Source organism: Podarcis vaucheri, assembly GCF_965113315.1.
Source record: "Podarcis vaucheri genome assembly, chromosome: 2".
In the NCBI taxonomy this organism is placed as follows: domain Eukaryota; kingdom Metazoa; phylum Chordata; class Lepidosauria; order Squamata; family Lacertidae; genus Podarcis; species Podarcis vaucheri.
In genome coordinates this window covers 26138715-26164946 of record NC_138760.1, presented here as the reverse complement: position 1 = coordinate 26164946, position 26232 = coordinate 26138715, and the positions used below count along the sequence as shown (strand labels likewise).

At 44.3% G+C, this 26232-nt stretch overlaps 3 protein-coding genes and 2 long non-coding RNA genes across 7 annotated transcripts in view; 1 reads left to right on the top strand and 4 right to left on the bottom strand.

Moving 5' to 3' along the window:
* ERBB3 (erb-b2 receptor tyrosine kinase 3) overlaps positions 1-874 on the bottom strand; it is a 96306-nt gene extending 95432 nt beyond the window's left edge. The window contains exon 1 of the mRNA XM_082212375.1: positions 462-874. Coding sequence (XP_082068501.1) covers positions 462-633 — 172 coding nt within the window. The 5' untranslated portion in view covers positions 634-874. The remainder of the gene's footprint in view (positions 1-461) is intronic.
* A 1463-nt stretch (positions 875-2337) lies between these two features.
* LOC309526697 lies at positions 2338-12320 on the bottom strand. 2 transcript variants are annotated; one of them, XR_014216852.1, is made up of 5 exons: positions 12103-12320; positions 10452-10601; positions 5795-5902; positions 5070-5193; positions 2338-2401 (listed from the first exon to the last, which is right to left on the bottom strand). It is a non-coding gene; the product is annotated as an uncharacterized lncRNA (long non-coding RNA). The 2 variants fall into 2 exon arrangements; XR_014216853.1 differs by lacking the exon at positions 2338-2401 and having other exon boundaries at positions 4956-5193.
* A 5312-nt stretch (positions 12321-17632) lies between these two features.
* Positions 17633-22172, bottom strand: RPS26 (ribosomal protein S26). The gene is made up of 4 exons (XM_082212946.1): positions 22057-22172; positions 18817-18994; positions 18284-18414; positions 17633-17730 (listed from the first exon to the last, which is right to left on the bottom strand). The coding sequence occupies exons 1-4, from the start codon at positions 22057-22059 to the stop codon at positions 17695-17697; spliced, it is 348 nt and encodes a 115-aa protein (XP_082069072.1). The 5' UTR covers positions 22060-22172; the 3' UTR covers positions 17633-17694.
* On the top strand, positions 19001-22083 carry LOC309526675. Its single transcript, XR_014216824.1, has 2 exons — positions 19001-20402; positions 20537-22083. It is a non-coding gene; the product is annotated as an uncharacterized lncRNA (long non-coding RNA).
* Positions 22173-25567: 3395 nt separating the features above from the next.
* IKZF4 (IKAROS family zinc finger 4) overlaps positions 25568-26232 on the bottom strand; it is an 87919-nt gene continuing 87254 nt past the window's right edge. For both annotated transcript variants that reach the window (XR_014216735.1, XM_082212538.1), the window contains one exon: positions 25568-25897. The gene's annotated coding sequence lies outside the window, so the exon portion shown is untranslated. The remainder of the gene's footprint in view (positions 25898-26232) is intronic.

Genomic DNA, 26232 nt, shown 5'->3' with positions numbered 1-26232 from the left:
CCTCAGACCCGTACCAATCACGAAAATAAAAGATCGTTGTGGTTTGTTTGTTTGTTTGTTTTGGGGGGGTGTCCCTCTCCCTTTAGAGAAAGGAAGAGCTGAGAGGCTGGGGAGGACGAGACACAAAAATAGGTTTTGCCACAGCTCGGCGGCACAGGTTCAAAGGCGTCTCTCCGTGGTGTGAAACTAGTACACAGTTCCCCTCCCTACGGCTGACAAAACGAGAGAAAGATAATCAAACGCCTCGGATCCGATTTCAGGGGGGGAAGTGGGGGGGTTACACACCACTATCATGCGGGATATAAACACAGCCGCCGTGTAAGGTCCTGTTTAGGGCTAAACAGACGCTCGATTGTGTTATTGCAAAGGGCAGTTTTCTCCTCGCGATTCCGCTCAAGGCAGCCAAAAAGGAAAGAAGACGACAGATAACACACATTTTTAGACGGTTCGGGGTCACTTACCTGCTTGAGAAGCTGCAGACCGCAGGCTCCACAGGAGAAGGACCAGCCAAGGCACGAGGCTTCTAACCAAGTTGCTCTTCATCGCTGGAAGATCTTGAGTTGCTTTTGTATTTTGCCTGGGCTTTTCCCTTCCTTTCTCTGCCTTCCTCCCACCACCACTTGCTCCTGGCATGCGGCGGCGCGTTTTTCAGGCTATGGCATTCTGCATTGGGGATGAGGAAGAGGGCGGCAGCATGAGCCACCTGATCCCCAAGCGAAATGCCCACCAAGCTCTTCGGTTCTCTGGCTCAGCGGGGGTGTATGGAGCTGATCGCCTCCGTCCCCGCCGCCTCTCGACGCGGCAAGTTCTCCTCTAGAGCCAAGAACACCAGCCGTGGCGCCTTTGATCAGTTTCACTTACACACAACAACTCGCAAATTACACACACTTCATTCAAGGGGAAGCTTAAGTCGCGCCTCATTGGCTGAGGCTGCGCCCTAGCCTGGCCAATCAGAGGACAACAGTCTAAGCTCCCATGCCGAGGAGTGGAAAGCGGAGATTTGTATTAGTACTGTATTATTACTTTTTTAAAAAGAAGGGTGGAGGTAGAAAGCCTTATCTAGTTCTAGGCAAGGGTGATCCACGTTGTTGTTGTTTTGCAAACTCTCATGAAAAAGAGTTCATAATAACGCGCGCACCGCTGTAGTCAATGGATCACACTAGCAACGAAACTACGAACTTGAGAAACCGTGCCATATCAACATAACCCATTATCTGACTATATTGTGGATAATTTTTTGTTAGTGGTCATTTTGCTTTGAGGATGGGGATCCCCCCCCCCCACTCCATCAAGCAATGTGTAAATTATATTAAATAAATAAATACTGCTAGTAGCAGGGACGTGCAAACAACTTTGGTTAGTAAAAATCCCACCGAGCCACGCTCCGCAGATTTAATCCACTTCCCTGATTATATCAAAAGTAGATGAGCCATTTTCCCCGTTACAATCTGACTCCTGTGTCTATACATAAATACCCTTGGCTGGACCAGGGTTCCCCTTCACCTCCAGGTTTAGTAATTAAGAAATCCTAAAAAAAAGGCTCTCTCTCCCATTAAGCACTCCCTGGTTCCTTAGGACTATCCTGCTATATGAAGAAGGGCAGCTGGGCTGAGGTTTTTTTTTAATTAGCTGTGATTTAACTGATATTGAAAAAGTTGAGATGCCCACCACTTTCTCCCCTTGTGTAATGTTAATTCTGTGCAATATGTCTGAATAGATGAATTTATTTATTTGCCTGAGATGAAGCCTGCCTTGGGGTAATGTGAGTTCATTTTGCAGTTGCTGGAATCTACAAATCTACCTACCTACCTATCATGTGATTGCATGCATATTTGGGAGGAGCTAAAATATCAGCTCCCATTGCTCAATTCCAGCTCCTGCCAACCTAGCAGTTTGAAAGCACACCAAAAAGTGCAAGTAGATAAATAGGTACCACTCCGGCAGAAAGGTAAACGGCGTTTCCATGCACTCCTCTGGTTTCGGTGTTCCGTTGCACCAGAAGCAGCTTAGTCATACTGGCCACAGGACCCAGAAAAACTGTCTGCGGACAAACGCTGGCTCCCTCGGCCTGTAAAACGAGATGAGCACCGCAACCCCAGAGTCGTCTGCGACTGGACTTAACTGTTGGGGTCCTTTACCTTTACCTTTAAAATATCAGGACTGAACAAGGGGGGTGGGATTCTCTCTCTTTCAGTGAGGCCAATGTGGTCTATTGGAAACTTTGGGTATTATAACAGTGTTTTAAATGTGGTTAATGTAAGGTCTGTGTCAGGGAAGAAAGGCTGTATTTCCCTCATTTTCAGGTTGTAATTCTATACATGCTTAAATGGGACTTACTTCCAAATATATATGCACTGTCAGGTGCCCAAAGGAGATTCTTGCCACATCTGTCCAGAACATGCTTCAAAGACAAACAACACTTAAAGTAAGATTTTAGTCTTCACTGTGTAGAATGGAAACATGTCATGCCACTGCACAGACAAATGTGGTTTTTCACAGGTTGGGAAGTAGGACAGATTTCCTCTTAATACTGTCACAATTCCTAAACCTAATCTTCAGTAAGGTTTCCCTTTTCTTAAATCAGCTAGCTGTAGGGACTAGAGAACTACATATGGCTTTGGGAGAACTGAGTCCAAATCTCAGATTAGCCATGGCGCTCACTAAATAGTTTGCAGTTCCTTATCTTAGTCTTATTCAGCCCACCTCACAATGTCACTAGAAGGAGGCAGAGCCAGCCCTACTGTTGGGCAGAGGGAGGTGGCTGTCTGAGACGGCCAAAGCTGATTGGTAGAAGATACCAGAACTGTACAGTCCCATGATGCCCGCCCCCTGGGCTCCCTAAGTTAGCCAGCTGGTGGAGGACCCGGCTGCTGGAAAAAAAATTCACCTGCCAGTTTTATTCTGTTGCATTTATATCTCACCTTTTTTCTCCAAGGAGTTAAAGGCAGCAGGTATGGGCAGAAATGACTGGCAGAATTCGAGACATGGGAGAAGAGTCTGTTGAAGAGGATTGGAAGAAGTTTAAAGACTATTTGCAAAAACATTGTAAATTATCTGAGTGTTAAAATGTTAAAATGTTGGAATGTTAAAAAGAGGCAAGATATGAAGATAATGTGGCATTAGAGACATAGGTAGAAGGAGTAGGTAATAAAAGTTTCAAAAGATAAGGGTGATATAAAATTAGATTACATTGTGTCAAATGTAAATAAAAGGATATAAAAGGAAGAATTGGAGACACATTGGGTTGAAATTTACAATATAGATCAAGATTTGAAAGAGGGTAAGATATTTGCTGAATATGGTTGTGTAAAAAGGAACACAAAAAAGGGAGATGTGAGGAAGTCAGGAAGAAGGGTTATGAAAATAATAAGTAAAATTTTTGATCTATATGTCTTTTATTTTTCTTTTCTATTTTCTTTTTTCTTTTCTTATATATTTTAGGTTTTCTCTTTTTCCTTCTTTAATGTATCTTAATGTATTCCTTTGTATTAATTTCTGTGTGAAGGTATCTTTTATTGTTTAAAATCTCAATAAATATTTTTTTAAAAAAAAAATAAAGGCAGCAGGTATGGTTTTCTCCCTCCTCATTTAATCCTCACAACAGCCCTGTGGGGTAGATTAGGCTGAGAGGTAGTGGGGATTTGAACCCTGGTCTCCTAGGATCTAGTCCAATAATCTAACCACTACACCACACTGCCTCTCTGTATGTGGCTTTTGTATGTGGCTTCTATATGTTGAATGAAGTGGCGGTAGTGAGGGAATCTTGTTCATAACCTCAGGCAGCAAAAATGTTTGGCCCCGTCTTGGGAAGGAGACATGAAATACAACCTGCATAGCATTGAAAAGACTTCTAGAAAGGTAATGGGAATATTTGGATTGAAGAAGAGACAATTGGAGGATGTTTCCTTAAGGCTGCTACCAGGTAACATGGGAGGACTTAACAACCTAAGAACAAATATAATGACTCAACCAAGGAAGGACATTTGGGTGGATACTTCCATCACACCAGCCTTGTTTACATGTATTTAGAAATCTATCAAAACAGCTCAATCTCAGGTCCTGATTTCAGAAGCCCCCCTGACATGTTTGCTGTGCCGGGGTTTTATTGTATTTCCTTACCTTTATATCCCCTTCCTTCCTTGCATCATGTAACCCAAGTTAGCGTACATGTCAGTCTTAGAGAAGTCCACATTTAAAGCACATCCAACACACATTTAAAGCACATGACCTTCCCCCAAAGAACCCTGGGAACTTTGTTTGTTAAGGCTGCCTGGAATGGTATCTCTGTGAATGGGGAATAGTCATTCCCAGGATTCTTTGGGGGAAGGTCATGTGATTTAAATATGTGCTAGACGTGCTTTAAATATATGTGTGGATCTGCAGTCTCCCATCCAGGCACTGTCGGAACCTCCTTGGCTTTGGCAAAGTGGTAGCCTCAGCTGCCTTCAGACCATATCCTGGAACCATAGCCTTGCACATGGGGCTAGTACCTCCTTGAGCATATGTAAAGTCGAAGAACAACCTAACACCTCTAGGGTTTGGATGAAATTATTAAAGGGCAAAGAAGTGTGGATTCTAGCCACCTTTGGACTCGAGAGCCTTGTTCTACAGCACTAGATCACAGTTCCCTCTCAATATCATCAGTAGGACCCAGGAACCAGCACCTTAATGCAACGCTGTGTTTCTCTTCTGTTGTACATAAAGTTAGACCGGGTCACAGAACAGGAAAGAGAAAAATTATTTCAAGACAGCAAGAGAGTTTACTGAACATGAGAACAGCAGCGGAACTGGGTAATGCAGTACCCTGAGCGAAGGCAAAAATTGTAACCCCCTCCAAATATTTCTTATTTGCACTATAATTCCTTTCAGTACAGTCACTTTTTATGGATCTTCTCAGTAGGTACTCCTATAATTATAGGTGGTGGTGGTGGTTGTTATAATATTTTGCGCTCCCTCAGCTCTGCATGCCCACACTGCCTTAAATCTGGCACTAATAAGAACCTCCTTTCTCTCTTGCATTCTGCTTATAATGTCCCTTTTCCTCCCCATCTATTCCTCTTTTCTAATACCTTTTGAGTTCTGCTGCTGTGTCTGCCACAATCTTCTGGAAAGAGCCAATGGGAAACAAAAGCAGCCTCTATATCTATCCATCCATATCAATGGCTCTCTTTGGCCATTCAGAGTGAAGACAGCCTGGCAGAGAAGAGAGAGAGATGGATGGACTGTTACTGTTGTGTCATCATCCTTATTCTCTGCCCGGGCCTTTGGCGGGAGAGAGCAACATGAGGAGCAGCACACCACCAGCAAGGTCAACCTGTCACAGCGCATGGTGTGGAGGGAGGGAGAGGATGGCAGAGATTCAGGAGTGGGTGCTCAGAACAATGGCCGCAGTCAGGAGAGGAGTGGGAGGAAATGAGATCAGAGATAGCGTCAGAAGAAAGCAAAGTTCATGGGCACTGGAGATGGAGCCCCCACCCTCTGCAGAAAGTAGCAGGATTCACCTGATAAGGTGTTGAAGGAAGCAGCCCTGGGGATCGATTTATCTGTTGGCAGCTTCTGGGCCAAACAGACCCCTCTGGAAGGATGAACCACAGGCTAAGCATGCGAAGCATGGAAGTTGCACCTACCAGTCGGCAGAGTCTCTAAGGATAAAGTGCAAGAAATCTGTAACTGGATCTCCCAACTTTTTAATATATTAGTTCTTTTATTTATCTATTTATAAAAAATATTTAAATACTGCTGTATCATAAAAATAGATCACAGCAGTTTACAGCAATATAAAAATCATACTCACTGTAACATCAAACCCAGGAGTGGGGATCCTATAACTCTCCAGATGGTACTCATCTCTCATGATCCCTGATTGTTGACCACGCTAACTGAAGCTGGCAGGAGTTGGAGCCTAATAATAATAATAATAATTTATTTGTATCCCGCCCATCTGGCCGGGCTTCCCCAGCTACTCTGGGCGGCTTCCAACAAAGATTAAAAATACATTAAAATATCACACATTAAAAACTTCCCGGAACAGGGCTGCCTTCATATGTCTACTAAATGTCAGGTAGTTGTTTATCTCTTTAACATCTGATGGGAGGGCGTTCCACAGGGCAGGAGCCACTACCAAAAAGGCCCTATGCCTGGTTCCCTGTAGCTTAGCTTCTTGCAGTGAGGGAACCATCAGAAGGCTCTCGGTGCTGGACCTCAGTGTCTGGGCAGAACAATGGGGGTGGAGACGCTCCTTCAGGTATACTGGGCCGAGGCTGTTTAGGGCTTTAAAGGTCAATACCAACACTTTGAATTGTGCCCGGAAACGTACTGGGAGCCAATGTAGGTCTTTCAGGACCGGTGTTATATTATCATCCCTGGTCTAATGCCCCTCTAAGTCACAGCTGTGGTCCAAAGAGCCCCAACCAATTTTTTATTATTCATGGAGGGGCGGGAATATACAGGCACCATACCAGTGACTTTAAATGCCCAGATCCTACTCCTCGATTAAAGCAGCTCTCGGGTGGAGCTGAGTTCTAATCCAGGTCAGCTCAAAATCCTGTCCAGATGAGCCACAGATGAGACATTCAGCACTGTAGCTGCTCAGCCTGTCCTTGAGGCATTGCTGAGCTTTAGCCCCAAATTTCCCTCCACCCAGCTCAGAGGATGAGTCACACAGAAAACAGGTGACACCAAAGAGGAAAAGATGGTTTCTGACATAAATAGGACCTCAGGCCTGGAATGCAAGACTAGCCTTCTGCAAACCTCAGAGCAGATTACATGGAGACAAGGTTTCAACTTGAAACCTTGCCATAAGAGAGAAGCAGAGCATCTAATTGTTCTTTCGTTTTTCCCCCATTACTGATCTCATGTGCTTCAGGGCACCTCTACTTTTGATGCTGTCCTCCAGAAACAGTTTGCAGTCTGTCTCACCATTCCTCCCCCCTTTCTCTTCATTCTTACTTCCTTTTGTTCTGAGCAATCAGAAAACAAAGGGGACATTCTTTGTTTTTTGTGTGTTTTCCCCCCAAATCAGCCTTGGAATGTAGATGAAGTACAAAAGCAGGGATAAGCACCTGCTGCTGCCCTCTGGCGCCATGCTGTGGCTCCTAGCTGGATGTGCATGGGGAAACCACACACATAAGTGTGAACAGATTACTGCAGAGGTTTTCAAACTTTTTGAGTCCACGGCTCCCTTAACCAACTACATTCTTTCTGTGCCACCCCTGTGGGGCTCAGGAGCCCAGTTATGTCACCCCTTGCCTGCAGAGCTGGCAGCCTCTCTCCCTTTTTTGAACACCCTCCCCTGTGGAGTGTTACCTCAGCCTCCTCTCCTCTCCCCTCTCCTTGGGAGTCCTCTGAGCAGCCACTGCCCCAGGTCTCTGAGCTTCACCCCCTGCCCCAAAGAGGGGTGCCTCCCAGAGGCACAATTCGCCTGCGAAGCTTATACAGTCATACCTTGGGTTGAATGTGCTTCAGGTTGAGCGTTTTCAGGTTGCGCTCTGCGGCAACCCAGAAGTAACGGAGCGCATTACTTCCAGGTTTCACCGCTCACGCATGTGCAGACGCTCAAAATGACGTCATGCGCATGCGCGGAAGCAGCAAAACGCAATTTGCAGATTCGCCATCGCGTCTTACAATCTATTCAGGATGTGAACGGGGCTCTGGAATGGATCCCTTTTGCATCCCGAGGTACCACTCTAGTTTATAGCCAGGGCTGCTGCAATAAACAGCTGTGCAAGCCTTTGGGAGACAGAGAAAGGAGAGGGCATCAGAGGAGGGAGGGAAGGAAAGAGGGACAGAGGCCTGCGGCACCCCTGACCATCATTCAAGGCACCCCAGGGTGCAACGGCACACTAGCTGAAAACCACTGGATTACTGTAACATACTCCACCCTGGCAGCTTTTGAAAGGTTCTCAATAACTATCTCTGATTTACAGGAATGCCAGCTTAGCCCCGTGACCATGGGTGCCCGGGGCAGTAGGTGCCATGCAGCGTGCATGGCCTTGGCATTGAAATTTGTGGGTGCCCAGCCCCTTCATGGGGAATTTTATGGGTACCTGGGCACCCAGGACCCCAGGGAGTTGGCACTTATGCTGATCCAGAAGGTAATTCCAGAATGTTAACTGGGGATGGCAAGAGTGGAACATACAGTGTTGATTCTAAGACAACTTCACTGGATCCCAGTTGGTTTCCAGGCCCAGTTCAAAGGGACATGTTTAACCTCTGTGGTGTTTAATTGTGTACAGCTAGGATAGCTCAAGGACCAACTTCTCCCTTTTAAAACATACCTAGGTAAAGGTAAAGGGATGCCTGACCATTAGGTCCAGTCGTGGCCGACTCTGGGGTTGCGGCGCTCATCTCACTTTATTGGCCGAGGGAGCTGGCGTACAGCTTCCGGGTCATGTGGCCAGCATGACTAAGCCGCTTCTGGCAAACCAAAGCAGCGCACGGAAACGCCTTTACCTTCCTGCCGGAGAGGTACCTATTTATCTACTTGCACTTTGACGTGCTTTCGAACTGCTAGGTTGGCAGGAGCAGGGACCGGGCAACGGAAGATCACCCCATCGCGGGGATTCAAACCACCGACCTTCTGATAGGCAAGTCCTAGGCTCTGTGGTTTAACCCACAGCGCCACCCACGTCCCTCATAAAACATACCGTACCTATTCATTAATAAAAGCTTCCTGAGAAACCTCGTTATAAGCCTTTGGTGGGTGGGTGGTTAGCCAAACAGGGCATTGAGACATTGGCATTCTCTTTGTAGGGTCATTGACCATGCTTCCACTCTTCTGTCTGTTAGGGAATTGATAAGAATGAGTCTTTTTTCTCCACAGAAGGGTTTTGGGGCTTATTGATCACTTTTATCTGATTCAGCTTGACATTCTTTTCTCTCCTGATTTTCCTTGCTGCACAACCTGTTTTATTATTTATGCAGTTTCATTTTTGGATGTTATGTAGTTTTTAACTGCAGGTTTTTATTAGTTGCCCTTCAGATCTATCAGCTCAGAATATAAAATAAGAACGTATTAAATTAATACATGTACAACGTGACAGCAAGGATGCTTCTTTATTCCACTGTGAAAACATAGCTATAAGGAAGAAGATAGACCCCACCTGACTCTGTGGCTAAAAACAGTCAACATCCCATTAGGGATGTTTTCTGAAAAAGGAGACCATAATTTCCTCACTTTGGCCAGAAGGAAACTGAATTGTTAACCCTTTTGAAAACTGAAATATTACACAGTAAATATTGCCAGTGGTAATTCTTGTCCAGACATCCATATTCTGCAGCTGGTCATCACATATAAAACCCAATGTTCTGCTGGGATCAAATAATACAGCAGATGTTCATCTAGTTGCTGGATTTACAGAGGGCCCAGTTGCAGCAGTTTATGTAAGAACTAGGGACAGGAATGATGACCCAGACTTGATCAACATGTTAAGTTGTCATGTTTCTACAAGCCACATCATAAGCAAATAATGCAACCAAGACCATGTCCACCCCTATTTTTGCAAGGCAAATTGGTCTTCCAAGGGAAATCTTCAATTAGAGTCATGATGTAAACAAGTGATGCTGAAGTGCAAGGTAAGAGGCCTTGCTCCAGATGGCCATGGGCAGGTATGACTCACCTACAGTACATTTGCACCAGGCATTAGTTTGACAAACATCCAATTAGAAGTAGTACTGTACTTGCTTTTCCACTTAGGGACTATGGCCAGTGTTCCAGTACATTGAAAATTGCTTAAAAGATTAACAGAACTGGTTTTTCTTTATATCAAGGGCTTGTTAGCATCAGAAAGTGGAACAGGATATGCTCATGCTCCTCCCTGGTGCCAGTTAACTTCTGGAAGGTCAACTTGAGTCAGTATCAATGTACATTCACAAGCATGCAAAACTGAGAACAGCATAGCATCTCAATTCAAGAAAGTTAAGTCTCAGAGTCATTCTGCATTCTGCAATCACAGCTCAAATTCTGTAATTGTATAATACTTCCTACTAGCAACATTTGGGTTTCTGAACAAGGATTTTTAGCTGGGGCTAAGAAACAGATCTGATATTTCTGAGTAAGGAAACCGCCATGATGTGGCCTTTTTTGGTTTCTGAATGTTTAGTAAACATGAGAACATAGGAAGTGAGTCAGACCCATAGGAGCCAACTCCTAGGGGACAAGGTCCCTTCAGGCCCCCCAGTAAAATATTTGAGGGAGTTGCCCCAAGTTAATAGGTATTGCCATTCAAATGGTGTGCATACACCGCACCATGTAATTATGTAAGGCAGGGCTTACCCGCTCCCCCCAATATTTTATTCGAGTTGGCACTGAAACCATTGGTCCACCAAGCTCAATAATGCTGATATGCCAAGGGAACCTTTTCAACTCAATTCCTGTTTGGGGGCACCATATGCCAATGGTGGGCAGAGGCAGAGGGAAAATGGACAGAGAAACAGATGCATGTGATTTTTACCTTTGTTCAGTAGGCTATATATCAGCAGTGCTGCTTTTAATGTTTTATGCCGGTGAACTTCCCTTCTGGTCACAGAAGTGTATATCCTGATACTCACATTGCAGTGGAGATGGCCAGCTTCATCATTATTATTTTTTTAAAGCCCCAACACTGCAATTGCAATAAACATAATCCATCATCATTTCAATACTGCAGGTTGGAAACAGAGAGGAAGTGCAGATTATAACAGCCCTGCAATTGACACCTGTGTTTTTGTCTCCATACATGATGTTGGGGGCAGGAGTTTACAGCATATCCTCCACTTTTCTCCAGTTAAAATAGGAATGCCCTATCTAAATAATAATAATAATAATAATAATAATAATAATAATAATAATAATTTTGTTTATGCCCCACCCATCTGAATGGATTGCTCAAGCCACTCTGGGTAGCTTCCAACATATATAAAAACATAATAAAACATTAAACATTTAAAAACTTCCCTATACAGGGCTGCCTTCAGATGCCTTCTAAAGGTTGTATAGTTGCTTATCTCCTTGGCTCAGGGGTCACAAAACTCCATACCCTCCAACATTTCTCTGATGAAAACAGGGATGTCCAGTGCTTTTTTCTGGGGGTATGCAGGGGTACTCATACCCCTAAACATTTTGTGAATCTTTGTACTTTTGCCCATTTACTGTATTTATTTTTCCCTGATTTGCACTACAAAATGGTGATTTTCTTGAGTCAAAATGAGAGTACCCCTATACATTGTTTTTTTTGGGGGGGGGGAAGCACCAGGGATGTCCTATGGAAAAGTGGGACATTCTGGGATGAAATCAGAAACTGGAATGGCTTCTGTAAACCTGGGACTGTCCCTGGAAAATAGGGACATTTGGAGGGTCGGTTACAGTTATCCTGTATTGTCACGATTATCATATTATCAAGTGAGGGGCTGAGACTGGCAGATATTCTGATAAGGAGAGTTATTACAATGGGGCTTTCTCCATCCCTGGCGTAGGCCCAAGGCTTAGTGGTGCTAGGTAAATGGAGTCCTGTCAACTACCACAGAGAGGTGTCATTTCTGGGAGGCCTTGGCAGGCTCTCAAATAAAACAACAATGGGTGGGGAACCTTAAACTGAGCCTGAAAGCCACTTTTTTCACTCGAGGGGCCAGACGCCAGTACTGGGTGAGGCCAGAGGGCAAAGTGGGCCTTGCAACTGTGAGGGGAGAGACTCCATCAGGCAAGGCCTCCTTCCACCTGCCTTGCTCCACCCTCTAGTCTCTGCTTCTCAATTTGTATTGTATTATTTTATGTACTGTGGCTTGCCATTGTTTTACTGATTATAGCTTAGAAATTATTTATTGTAACTGTTGAGTGGATTTCTGTTTAACTTTTGATATTATTATCTTATACTACTCTACTAATTGCTGAATATTACTTTTTGATGTAGGTTGCTTATTTTAAAGTTTTGTTTTGTATTATCACATTTTTGTATTGCATTAGATGTACATTTTTTGTTTCTTCCGCTTGTATTGTAAGATAGAAAGTCGGGATACAAATATAATAATAATAATAATAATAATAATAATAATAATAATAATAATAATAATAATAATAATAATAAATAATAATAATAATAATAAAAATAATAATAATAGGTGTGTTACCTTTGTACACTAGGCTAGCTCAACACCCTCACACATTCCTCTTTCCAGGCGTGCAGAGCAGGCATTAGCAGAATTTCAAGTAACTGTTCCAGACAGGTAAAAACACCTGAGCAGAGTACAAAACAGGGTTGTGGCTCAGGGAAGAGAGCTGAGAGAGGCCTGGAAGGCTCATTTGGGCTTTTAGGCCCAAAGCCTTTCCCCAGGCTCACCCTCTGTACAGTGGTGTTATGTACTAAAGTTCTCACCCTGGGCCACCAGGGGTATCGTGTGTATAGTTTTCACTCAGGTCCACGTCAGTTATTTTAGGCAGGAAACCCTGGGTTGTTGTTGCTACAATGTTGATAGCCGGCTGCCTATAAAAGCAGGCCGGCTGAGCTGTTTGCTGTTCAGTTCTGTCCAGCTTACAATAAAGAGCTTCTCTGGAGAAATCACTGTGTCGTCTGCTATGTTCGCCCACAACTTAACAAGTGGTACCTTGGGTTGCATACACTTCAGGTTACATACGCTTCAGGTTACAGACTCCCCTAACCCAGAAATAGTACCTTGGGTTAAGAACTTTGCTTCAGGATGAGAACAGAAATCGTGCTCCAGCAGCAGGAGGCCCCATTAGCTAAAGTGGTGCTTCAGGTTAAGAACAGTTTTCAGGTTAAGAACGGACCTCCGGAACAAATTAAGTACGTAACCAGAGGTACCACTGTATACACATTTCCCATTTAGGATGATCTCCAGCCCCTTAATGCTACACAGTGCTTCTCTCTCCCCTCCAAGCATGTAGAATTAAGACTGGATCCACATAAAGGGGAATACTTGTTTCAAGACAAGCCAGCAAAAGAGTCTGCTGAGCATAAGAGCATCTGTTTCTCTTGTGCATTCTGCCACACCCTTCTCGTCGGTCGCCCTTTTGCAATAACTTTTGAGTCCCACTGCTGTCCCTGCTGCAAAATTATAGAAAAAGCCTATGAGAAACAAAAGCGACCTCTGTTATCTATCCATCCGTTCAGATGGCTGCCATTCCAAGCGGAGAGAGAGAGAGCCTGGCAGAGAGTGGAAGGAAGGAAGGAAGGAAGGAAGGAAGGAAGGAAGGAAGGAAGGAAGGAAGTAAGTGCTGGGTTATTACTGTTGTGGCATCATCCTCATTCCCTGCCTGGGCCTTTGGTGGCAAAGGATGGCAGGAGCAGCGCCACAGCCACTGGCAAGGTCACTCTGTCACAGTGCATGGCATGGTGAGAGGGAGAGGATGGCAGAGATTCAGGAGTGGGCGCTGAGAACAATGGTTGCAGTCAGGAGAGGAGTGGGAGGAAATGAGATCAGAGATAAGTGTCAGAAGAAAGCAGAATTCATGGGCGCTCGCTGCAAACAGGGCCTCCCAGCCTCAGTTAAAAAACAACTGATGGGGGCTGATGTGCTGAAGGCAGCAGCCCTGATGCAGGATTTGTCTCTTGGCAGCTTCTGGGCCAAGCAGGCCCTATGGAAGGACGGGCCATAGGCCAAGGATACGAGGCACGGAAGGGACACCAAGCAAGCAGCAGTTCCCCCATGCAGCCCTTTTCCTGATTGAATTCCCATTATGCTTCATGCGATCTTCAAAATTAATTTTTAAAAATGGCAAAACATTATTACCCTTCTGAAGCACAGTATTCTGTAATCAACAAAACCCCTTTGGTGTTCAGAGTCATTGGTGCCGGTGTGGCACCTTCACTAGAAAGTCACAAAAAAGTGAGCAAGCTGTGCGCATTGAAGAGGAAGCATGATGCTGGAGCCTAAAGTCTCCAGCTTGGAAGTCTTGAAATGAGAATATACAAGGTGTTAAGATGAGGTAACTGGGGTAGTCTCTTGTCTGGTGGAACGGTGTGAATGTGTGGTCCCCTGAGGTTGTTGGAACAAAGAAGTAATAATGTTTGCTTGCAACGTTACTGAATATATCAAATATAGCTGTTTTTAGAGATCATAACTCTTTCGTTTTAAGCAAGGATATAAATCACCACGGGATCCAATCAGATTTGACCTTTAAGTGCTCTACTACCCAATTTGGGCCAGGACCTATAGCTGTGACATGTGATCTCCTGGCAAGAGTTGGGAATCCAGAAACAACTGGAAGGCTACAGGTTTATCATCACTAGTTAAAACATCCCACTTCTCTACTCTAGCTCTGGTCCAAACTGCCCCAACAGTTGTTGAGGAAATATACAGGAACCACGCAAGTGACTTTCAACCTGCTTAAAGAGTTATTAAATGCCCAAATCCTACCCCGAGATTAGAACATCTCTCAAGTGCAGTTGAGTTCCAATCCAAGTCAGCTCAAAGTCCTGCCCAGATGAGAAACTCAACATGGCCGCTACTCAGCCTGCCTTTAGGAATTGCTGGGCTTTAGCCACAAATTTCCCTCCACCCAACTCAGAGGGTGAATAAGACAGGAAATAGGTGACACCAAAGAGGAGGGGAAAAGTTACTGTTGATCTAATTATGGCCTCTGGTCGTTTCTTGGCCTGTAATATGTTAAGAGTTTGATTATAAACTCTTCATTGTTCACACAATCCCAAAGTGAGAAACACGTAAACATAATAAAACAGTTCAATTAAATATACCTTGACTATTTTGACATCAGAACATCTAATTGTTACCTGGTTACTTCCAATCTCTGCAGGGCCTTGATCTCATAGGCTTCAGGGGACCTCTAATTTATTCCTGTCCTCCCTAAACTGTTTGCAATCTTTTTCTAATATTCCCCCCACTATTTCTTCAATCTTCCTCCATGTGTTCTGATACAAAGCAGTTAGAAAGCCAGAGATACGTACATTCTGTTTAATAAAAATCATCACTGTTTCATATTGTTATGGATTTGGAACGATGCACGGTATTAGGAAGTAAGCACCTAGAGCTGCCCTCTGCTGCCACCCTGTGCCCACTAGCAGGAACTACATGAGAAATAAATCACCCAAACCAGGAAATTTGAATCTTCTTCATATTCAGATTTGATGACTGCAACAGACTCTATAATGGCTGCTATTGAGCAGATATTACAATTGGTCCAGAATGTGGCTGCCATATTTTAAGTGGGTCAAACAATTTCTTTGCATCGTTTGGCACCAGTTTGGCTGCAGGAGTTGCCAGAAGTCGGTGTACAAGGCACCATCCAACAGTAGATGTAGAATGATGTAGAACTCTGCAGCGAGGCATTTCAAATGTAGTACGTTGGTCCTTGCTCTTTTGCCTTGCCTGCCAGTGCATCCCAGGGCCCCATTCAATGGGCTCATTTTAACCTATAAAGCTGCAAAACAGCCAAGGACCCCAGTACCCAAAGCACAGCAAACCCTGAGTGGGCTCGAACCACCAACCTTCTGGTTAACAGCAAGACACACCAACTCACTGTGCCACTGGGGCTCTGCCTGTGGAATCGTCTCCCCAGAGTTCACCAAAGTGTATGGCGCCTGTGGTGTATGGGGGTTACTTACTTTTATATAGGGGCATTTTCTTTTGGGCTGTATCCAACAAAGCTCCACTATCACGTCAAGCTTGTATGCATGCAACAGATCTTCCTCTTCATCTTCTGTCTCCTCCAGCCCCTTCCCCCATCAGTGACAGGAGGGTGGGAGTTAATCTTTTGAATGAGTTATCATAAACCAGGAATTACCTCTGTGTGGCTTGGAGAATGGTTTCCAAACCATCTTAAACACAGTACTACCTTGCAGTACTTTCACCAGTCATAGTGGGAGTTCTTACCTAGAGATCCACATTCTGGTGGTTGTGGATTAAACAAAGGTTCTGCTAGGCTCAATGAATGCAGAGGGGGTTAAGGCCAAACACAAGAATTATGACCCAGATTGGATCATCATGTTGTGATGTATATATACAAGCCACATCATAAACAAAGAATGCAACCCAGACCATGTCCACCCTTATTTTTGCAAGGCAAATTGGTCTTCCAAGAGAAACCTTCAATTAGATTCATGATGTAAACAAGCAATGCTGAAATGCAAGGTAAGAGGCCTTGCTCCAGACTGCCATGGGCAGGTATGACTCACCTACAGTGCATTTGCACCAGGCATTAGTTTGACAAACATCCAATTAGAAGTAGTACTTGCACTTCCACTTAAGGACTAATGTGACTTTGTAAAGCACATCAAAAACTAGCAAAATAATTCATATTTAGGAAAGCCTTCAAGTTCAACGAAGCTTACTCACAGGTAAGCAGGTTTAAGTTTGCGGCCTAAATGTTCTTTTCTTTATACTGGGTTGGATTTACTCTTCCTTCTGCTAAAAAGGGCTCCTTCTATTTGCTGAAATAGCTTTGATCAAGGGGAGACTTCTGCTAGACGAAGCAGTAGAGTTGTTTTTGCTGTATTCCTCTTTCCTCTATAGCCTTCAGCATCACCTCGCTGTTCAGAAAGATCCCTCAACACACACACCCCGAGCCAGAGCAGCTTTTTAAGGAACTGTCAAAAGAAGGAAAAACCCTGCTTAACTCCAGTGGAGTGCTACATGAGTGGAATTCCACTCAGCTCAAGTATGAATGTGATCAAGTAAACTTTTTGTATTAGAGGTGGGCAAGTTTGAATCCTCCAAAAGCTGTTATAATACAGCTATATCTGAGAAGCATAAAACAGGAACACAATGTACATGCTTCTCCCAGGCCCTAGCTACTTCCAGAAGTAGTTACTGGTCAGTGTGAGGACACATCAAGAGTTCATTTCAAGTGTGCAGGCCCACACAAGTACAAACTGAGTAGAAACAAAGTTGGAGGTGCTTTGTGCATCAATTGATCCAATCCACCGCTTGATCTATGAAACCTGAAACTAAAGCATCCACAATACGCATGTGGCCAGCCTCTGCTTGAAGATACACCACTACATTTAGCCTAGCTCTCTGGAGCACAAAGTAACAAGTCTCTGCTAGCTTCTATGGCAGTCCTTAAAGTGCCTGATTATTTGCTTACACCCACACCCACCTAGTTCCTTACCTCATACAACCTTTTTCCAATACAGCTGACCACATCTTTGTTGCCCTCCACCAAACCTATTCAGTTTGTTCAGCTCTTGTTAACCATTTTGTGGTTGTAGGCAAATTTGGAAACACAAGAAACTGTTCTGAGCTACACACCTACACACACACACACACTATCACAGAGGCAAGTACACCCCGCCCCACTGCCATGCAGCCAGTCTCTTTCCACCCACCAGCAATTAGCTTGAAAAAACGTGTTTTATCTTTTTCTGAACCCTAATTTGCAGGGAGGGAATCTTCCTGGAAACTCCCCAAGAAGGTCACCCACAAATGATGGGGGGGGGGGATCAAGGAATGTTCTCACCAGTGAAAACACATCACATGGCATTCTTGGCTTCTAAACATTGAACACATTTCCCATTACTTCAGTCCTGCCCACAAACGTGAGGACTACCAATACAAATGGCACTCTACATCTAAACATACAGATTTCCAAGTTCCACAGTCAGTATGCCTAAATAACGGCTAACAAGACATCCACCCCTTAAAGTCCAGCCGTGTAAAAACAACACTCTAAACCAATAACGCATAAAGACCAGCTGTAAATTTATTGTGTCAATAGTAGAAACTGGCATCATTCAAACCATCTCTTTACATAGGCTTAGGGGGTGGTCTTGGTGCAGCACCCTGGGGGAAAAAAAGAAAGGTTGTGTTAGGGGACAGTCATTTAATTATGACACAGTTATTTAAATCAAGACAATACTCAATTGCCATCACAAGACCAATTTGATACAGGTGAGTTGCAACAAATGAACAATGCAAGGGAAGCAGTCTGGGGAGCTGGTCTTGCCCTTTTGGCGTCATCTTCAACTTTGAGATTAGGCATTTTAATGAATCCTGGCTTATATACATCACCATGTACACAGGTGGCACAGTAGGAGCTGCAAATCTCTACTGTAAGCCACACACAAGGCTTCCTACAAAAAAACTGGGAAAGGATGCCAGCTGGTATAAAAGGGCATAGATCAAGAACCTCAGAAAAAGCAGACACACAAAAACCCTATGTTTTTTTAAAACAGGGGATCACAGGAAAGTGCTCAATTTTTATGCTCGGGACATTTTGTTACATAATAATGCAATATCTTAGTGCAAAGGGGCATTTCAATGCTGATGGTGCCTCACCAGCTAGGAGGTTTTGAAGTGCATAACTTTAAGAACAGCTTTAAGACAATACACTTACAGCAGGCCTGAACCGGGGTGGAGGGGTACGGTCCTTCCGGGCCTCACGGGAACGGTTCCTCACCACCTTGCTGTGGATGGCACAGCTAACACAATAGTGAAGCTTCACATAGAGTTTGGGCAGCACATATGCTGGAGAGAAAGGAAGAAGCAACAGAGCTAAGTACACAGGCATGCAACATTTGCATTACAGAAAGGCAAAATCCAGTTCTTATATAGCACCCATGAAAAGCTTCCGAAGTCTTCCAATGGATGGAGTACTGCCGGTTAAGCTCATTAATGGGCTCTGAATTTTCCAAAGGAAAACCAGCATATAAAATAGTATTTTAAAAGAAAAATATTCAGGAGCTTTAAACTTTAAAGAGAAGTATGCCTCATGTTTATTCTGACAGAACAAAGCAGACAACACACTTCAATTAAGAGTCATAATGGGATTCTGTTTTTACACAAAGAAATCCGTCTTCATTCCACCCTTCTCAAACTTTATGAATACTGTTAAATCAGAAGTAGTGTATGGAGACATAAGATACTTACAGTCAAACACACTTGCTTCCGAGATATCTCGGACTGCGGCTGCTTCTACTATGTTTCGGATGACAAACTTCTTAATGGCCTTGTCCTTTGGGACGCAGCGGGCACAGTTGGTACAGCGAATAGGCTGGACATGTCCCCGGCCTTTCTTGGCACGGCCGTTATTCCTTCTCTTCTTGGTCTGTTTAAAGAGACAGAAATTTATAACTATTAAGGTATTGGAGAACCAAGATAGCACTACAGAACACAGGAAAAGCACTGCTCAATACCCAGCAGTATATTCGAAATACCTCTCACATGGGCATCTCTGGTAAGCATCAGCTCCAGAGATAGACAAGGAAACTTTGCAGCAAATAAAACAGGCATAGGCAAACTTGGCCCTCCAGATGTTTTGGGACTACAGTCCCCATCACCCCTGACCACTGGTCCTGTTAGCTAGGGATGATGGGAGTTGTAGTCCCAAAGCATCTGGAGGGCAGTTTGCCTATGCCTGAAATAAAAGCAGAGATCCCTAAAATCACCCAAATTCACACCGTAACTAACGAATAAGTCTGAACGTTCAGTATACCTCTGATAAGCTGTTGATGGGGTCAAACGAAGCTAATGGATTTAAATACCATAATGTCCTCACCTGTGAGCTTCAACAGCACTGGCTTCTGGTTCATTATGATATATGGTGACAGCTACTAGCTTAAATCATGGGCATAGCCAGGAGTGGGGCAGCTGACCTCCCCAATGAATAAAAATAAAAATGGCTTAACTAAAAGCAGAAATAATCAGAATATTTGAAATTGGAATGCTCTCTGAGATCACTTGGATGTTGTGGCATGTTCTAGCAATGCAACTGGCAACCCAGCTGAGTGATAGGTGTGGCTTCTGTGAAGTGACCCATTGTGTCGCAGGTAGCTCATCCTGCTCCCCTTAACATGATTTTGAAAAGAGTTGAGACATTCATTGCAGTTAAATAGTATTTCCATGTTATTACAGATTTTACCATGAACATCAGGCACTGATAGTAAGAAAGCACCGTTGCTTTTGTGTCCCATTCACAAGCTTTCCAGAAGTAGTTGCCCAACCACTTCTGGATACAGAATGGGCTACAGTGGACAGCTGTAGGACTGATGCAGCTGGCCCAAACATGAATTTGGAGACCTATTTCTGAACCTTTTCCATATATCTGCATAGTGGTCATGTTCCTGTTGTGACCCACTCTGGATCAGGCCCTGACCCATCACTGGAAGTCAACTTTTCTCAACCTCTTGTCCTCCAGGTGTTTTGGAGTGCAACTTTCGCTATCCCTGACCACTTTTAGAGGAGTTGTAGCCCAAAAAACTTGCAGATGGCCAAATTGGGGGAATGAATTAGGATCCCAAACAGTACACACTCCATTCTAAGTGAGATCAAATGGCACCCTGCAGTATTTCTGCTTCTTTAAGTGTTTGGTTTGTGAAAAAGAAACTAAGTAACTAAAAAATAAAATGGGTTTCTTGTTACAGGCTGGGATTTAAAGTGATTCCAGTGACACATTTTTTTAAATGTTTGATGTCCCCCCCAAAAAAACCCAACAAAACTAGGTGACAGAAAGATAAGTAAGTAACGTGCTAACCAATAAAGCAGTTCCCATGTTAAAAGGTGGGTTTAATGGTAATTCCATTCTCAAATCTGGCCAGTGTTTGCAGCCTCCTCCCAGCTTCCCAGTTATGGCTGAGCGGGTGCATCATAGACAGGCCTGTAAAGGTTAGCAATTCCTTCCTCCCCCCTTTCCACACTACCACTGCCTATTCACATGCAGCAGGGTGACTTGAACCTTCAGTATAATAGTAGAGGCTGAGGTGTTCAAAGAACCAGAGGAGTCATAACAGTATTTTCACCTGCAAAATGTGTGTGCACTATGCCCACTGCCACTCACCTCCTAGAGCCACACCAACACATTTTTTGCGAGTTCTAGTTATTTATGTGTATCTACACCCTGCCTTTCATCATGGGACTCCAGGAAGCATAGGAGCAATTCCCTGGCAATATCCCATTTAAGTGCAGACCAGACCCAGGGGCCTGCTTAGTGTCTGCAAGGTGTCTTCAAGTGCATCTTTTGAGCTCTCCCAGGCGCCAGTGACATCTCCTGCCCCCTTTTACATTCTTTAAATCGCACCTTTTCAATTCAGTATTGAATCTTTCACTTTGCGAGCCCAAGTCTGAGAGATCTGAACAAGAGGCAGCCAGGGCAGAATGTGAATGTTTTCAAGCACCAATCCTGTCTCTCGCTCTTCATGGAAAGGAGGGGAATCCTCATGTTCCCGGGGGAACGTTAATAATAATAATAATCATCATCATCATCATCATCATCTATACCCTATACCCTGCCCATCTAGCTGGGTTTCCCCAGCTACTCTGGGTGGCTCCCAACAGAATATTCAAAACACGATAAACCCAGAAACTCCCTAGCGAGCACAGGGGCCAACTCCTGGGGGGCTTTTCGGCTCCCCCAATAAAATATTCGAGGGGTCCGAGCCCCCCCCCCCAAGTTGATGGCCATTGCCATTCAAAAGGTGTGCATGCATTGCGTCAATGTGATCGATTATTTGGGGCGGGGCTTACCTGCCCCCCACCCCACCCAATACAGTGGTACCTCGGGTTACATATGCTTCAGGTTACAGATTCTGCTAACCCAGAAATAGTATCTCGGGTTAAGAACTTTGCTTCAGGATGAGAACAGAAATCGTGCTCCGGCGGCGCAGCAGCAACAAGAGGAGGCCCCATTAGCTAAAGTGGTGCTTCAGGTTGAGAACAGTTTCAGGTTAAGAACGGACCTCTAAGTACGTAACCAGAGGTACCACTGTATTTTATTCAAGCTGCTCCCCTCCCTACAAGCTAGGAGAAGGCGGGCTGCCCTGCAGTCAATCATGCGCACGGAGGGCGGGCCCGTCACGAGGCCCAGAGGGGTCCCGAGAGGGAAGCCGGCGCCAAAGGAGCAGGAAAAAGGGGCAGACGGGCTGTACCAACTGGAGCCCGAAAGGGGGAGATACTTGAGGAATGTTGAGGTGGGGGGTGTTTGAGGGCCGAGACGGTGACCCGAAGCCGTTAACTCCAAGCCGTTAAAGGGGAACAGGATGGCAGCTCCACCACCAAACCCATTCAAATTCCTAGCTATTTCGCTCTTCCCGCTCCCGCCCTCTCAAACTCAGGGCTTCGGCCTCCATTCCCCTTTCTCTGGCCCAGCGGAGCCACACGCGCAACTCTACCCACCATTTCGGCGCTCAAGAAGAGGCGAAAGAGGATCCGGCGGCCGCCCTGCGATCCTTATATAGCTATCCCTCCGCGAGGCGGAAACGCTTCACCTCATTTCCGCCCACGGTGAAAAAAGAGGTTTTCAAAGAACGGGTTAAGGGGGCGGGGGGAGGTAACCCACCAGTGTGTTTCGTCCTAGGGACAGAGAAAGCAATGATGTTGGGCTTTCCCTCGCTCAGTCCCGACTCTGAGCTTTTTTAAAAAATGGGATTATATTCCCTTTCCCTCGTCTGCGGAATGATTTTTCAAAAAAGGCAGAAGTGGTTTGTTAAAAGCCCGGATGTTTCCCAGGATGCATCGGAAGAGGCGAACGTTCTTGTTTCAGCTGCAAAGATGCATGCCGGGAGTTGTAGTTCTTTCCCCTTTCTCGTCTTGCGAGGTAGCGCATGCAGGAAGACGCAGCAGTCTTCTCTCTTCCGCGAAGCACATGGTCATGACGTCGTCATGCGAAAAACTGGGCCTAGCCAGTTTTTTTTGTTTTGTATTCTGCTTATATTTCAACTACTTTAGTGATTTCATTAATTTTTTATAAAACTCTGGCTTTATTGCACTGAAGACTTGTAGCAACAATATTATTCTTTTTTTTCTGAAACCATGGGCGTAGCACGCAGCTGCCTCCCCTAAATCAAGTAAATAAATAAAAACATGTTATAAGAATTTTAAGGTATTTATAAATTATATAAAATAGATGCTCATAAATGTACCAAGCAAACACATACAAATATGTAAACCACATGTCTGAAACCCACAGAAAAGTCCTGAAACCATTTTCTCTCTCCCAAAATGACCTCAAATACTTCTCTGCAAGGTTGAAGGAAATGGGGAACCTCCCCGTTGTCTCTTTGCTCACAAAGCCTGTCTCAAGGGCACAGTTAAGATATCAATAGGGTGAGCCTGTGACCTGGATTCAATAACTGTTATTGACAATAATCCACCAACAGCATACAAATCAATATGGCTAACCTGATCCAAAACACCCACCCACCTCACTCACACATGAAAACAAAGATCACCACAGCCAATCACAAGCAAACAATCACACCCTAGGGCAACCTCAACCTCTCTCACCACCAAAGGAACACAAGTGAACAACTCAAACAACGCTGACACCAAACTCTACACACATAAAACATAACAGAAACACCGCCACCCCACCCCACCCCCATCCATCTTCCCTCTCTTTACCCCCCTTTTCTTCTCTCTTTCTTTTTTCTTCTCCCCCTAATGCCTCAACAAATGAAATGGATTTGTAAAAATGTTACATGAAAAAAAAACAAACCAAAAACGAGGCACTACACTTCTGTAAAACAAGAAAATCCTTAATAAATAAATTTAAAAAAAAAAAACTGAGTAGTTATCATAACAAGAGAGTGGCCAGGATGCCTAGGTAATCCAACCAAGTAACCTGGCAGACAGGATATAAACAACTCACTGATTTCTGCTATGGTCTGCCCCTTCTCTGATGTACATATGACCTATGACATATGACCACTTCTGTGATGTATGTATGATGTATAGAGGGGTGGTCTTGAGCTACAGGGTGGGCAGTTCAAAAGTCTATATAAGGGCTTGCACACCTTTGTCCTGGGTCCCCCCCCCCCGGGTGTGTAGGGGAGCACCCTGTTGCAACAGTTTTAATAAAGATCAGGCTTACTTGCTGCTTTGCTTCTCAATATTCTCTGTTATTTTCTCCTTCCGATGGAGTACCTATAAAGGACTCTATATGGGCTCTTGTGTACTCCATAAGGGAAAGGGATCAGTTTTTGTTTACAACAAATACTTCACCGACCAATCACATCACAGATAGCTCGGTTCTGCCCCCCCACCCCAAACAAAAATCCTGGCTACACCCATGACTGCAGCCATCTAATTTGTGTAATCAAAGGTGCTACCTGTTAGCCAAGCACTCAGGCTGTGCTTCCAGGCTGACTGCAATCCTCCAGAATTATGCTGAGGAAAATGGTTCACTCACAATATGTATCTGAGACAGTTCTAAGGCATGTCCCATGGCGGAGACAGATTTAGGGCAGCACAACTGTTTTCCCCCACGCTGGGCACCGAGTCAAGAGGGGCACCGCAGGACATTGAAACTATGATGTGCACATGCAGAAAAGGTGAGAGGCAGGGGGAGCAGAATTTTGGTTTCACACGGCACTGCTGAAATTTGAAAAACCAAAATCTGGCCATGGGCATAGATTGCTAGGCTAGACCTGTGGGGTGTATGTCTAAAACAAGGATAGCCAACGTGATGCCCTCCAGATGTTGCATTACAGCTTCCATCATCCTTGATCACTGCTGGGGGTAGGGGATTGCTGACTACTCCTATAAGCACTCCATTGTACAGTGGTACCTCTGGTTGCAAACGGGATCCATTCCAGAGCCCCATTCGCAACCTGAGCAGAGCGCAACCCGCGTCTGTGCATGCGCGGGTTGCGACTCGCCACTTCTGCACATGCGCATGTCATGTTGCGTGTCTGCGCATGCGCGAGCGGCAAAACCCATAAGTAACTCATTCCGTTACTTCCAGGTCGCCGCAGTACATATCCTGAAAGAACGTAACCTGAACCTAATCTAACAAGAGGTATGACTGTAGTGCCAAAAATTTTTCTGTGCCTGCAAGACCCCCTGGAAATTTGTCCTTTAACAGCAACAACAAAACCTTTTCAAAATTTAAAAGATTGAAAATAGCGTGGAACAACTGACCAGAAAGTGCTCTGAAAAGCAGCCTTGAGAACTGCTGTTATTGCTGTACCCATTTTTACACTTTGGCCATGCCCACTTTGATATGCAGCCCCTGGAGGGTTAATCATGATTCATGTGTCAGTGCAACCCTTGCCCCCCCCCCCAAATTTAACCACCCCAGGTTAATGGTTGGCAGTCCAGGGCTTGAACACAAGGCTCTTGCAAACAGGCTGTCTTTCAGAACAAGATGGGAAGCTGTCTTCCCATGCTCCTAGGAAAACTGTTCAAAAACTTACTAGACTTCAGGAAATCAGTGCATAGGATCTAGGTGTACAAACTGCAGTGGTGACATGAGTTTACAAGCATGCAGGATAGTCTTGCTGGCTACACCACATGTTGGCTACTGGTAACAACAGTATATGTAAATGGTATTGCAGTGGCAAAATCTTATCTCTGACAAATATAGTTCCAACATTATGTGGTTGCTGAGAGTGAATGCAGACATGACGACTCAGAGTTTTAATGGCTGTGTGGTTCTTACACTAGAACAACCTATGTTGCTTTATATATGATTGTAAGTTACCACAATAAGATTTAACATAGACATCATCATGGGATGAGTCTTCCTGACTTTAGATGACACTGCAGATGTGTCAGACACAGTTATAATCATTTAGCAGACGAGAATAGTTACACTGGCTCTGTGTCACATGCACAAGAAGATCATCAGAAGGGTTCAGAGTTATCGCAATAACTGAACCATTCCCTACAAATAGAATAAATAAAATAATTTTAAATAAAATTTATTTGTGGCTCAGTGGCATGTCTCAAATCATTTCTGAAATTAGCTTCAAAAATATTTCCTTTTGCCTCATAAAATATGCACACATATCACATACAATTTTTGTTTTGTTTTCACATGTAACTACCACATCTACTTGTTTTTATTTTGCAAAATATATTGACCCCAAAATGTCAACATTTACAGAATGTCATAAACAGAATATGCAAGGAAAGTTAGAATCAGAGGTGGTTGGTCCCAAAGATGACACGGTGTAAAACATGAACAACCAGTTCAGTATCAGGGACAAAATCCATATACATCATCAATCTGTACCTATAGTAAAACAACAGGCATTTGAGAATATGGCCTATAAACTTGAGTTTTTAGGTGGTAGCTTTATGCATGAAAGGGAATGATTTTATATTTGTTTTATAGGGCAAGGGTGCATTACTTAGAACATGGGCATACTTGGTGATGGCTAGTTATTTAGTTTTATGTGTAATGATTTATGTTTCTGACCTGTTCCATCTTGGTTTCAGGTGAGCAACTCAAGTAAGGGCTAGTTGACTAATGTATATTCATCGCTTGATAACCTGAATGAACGAAACCCTCACAGACCCAACACCATAAACAGAACTGTTACATCGCCTCACATCACCTCTTTCAAC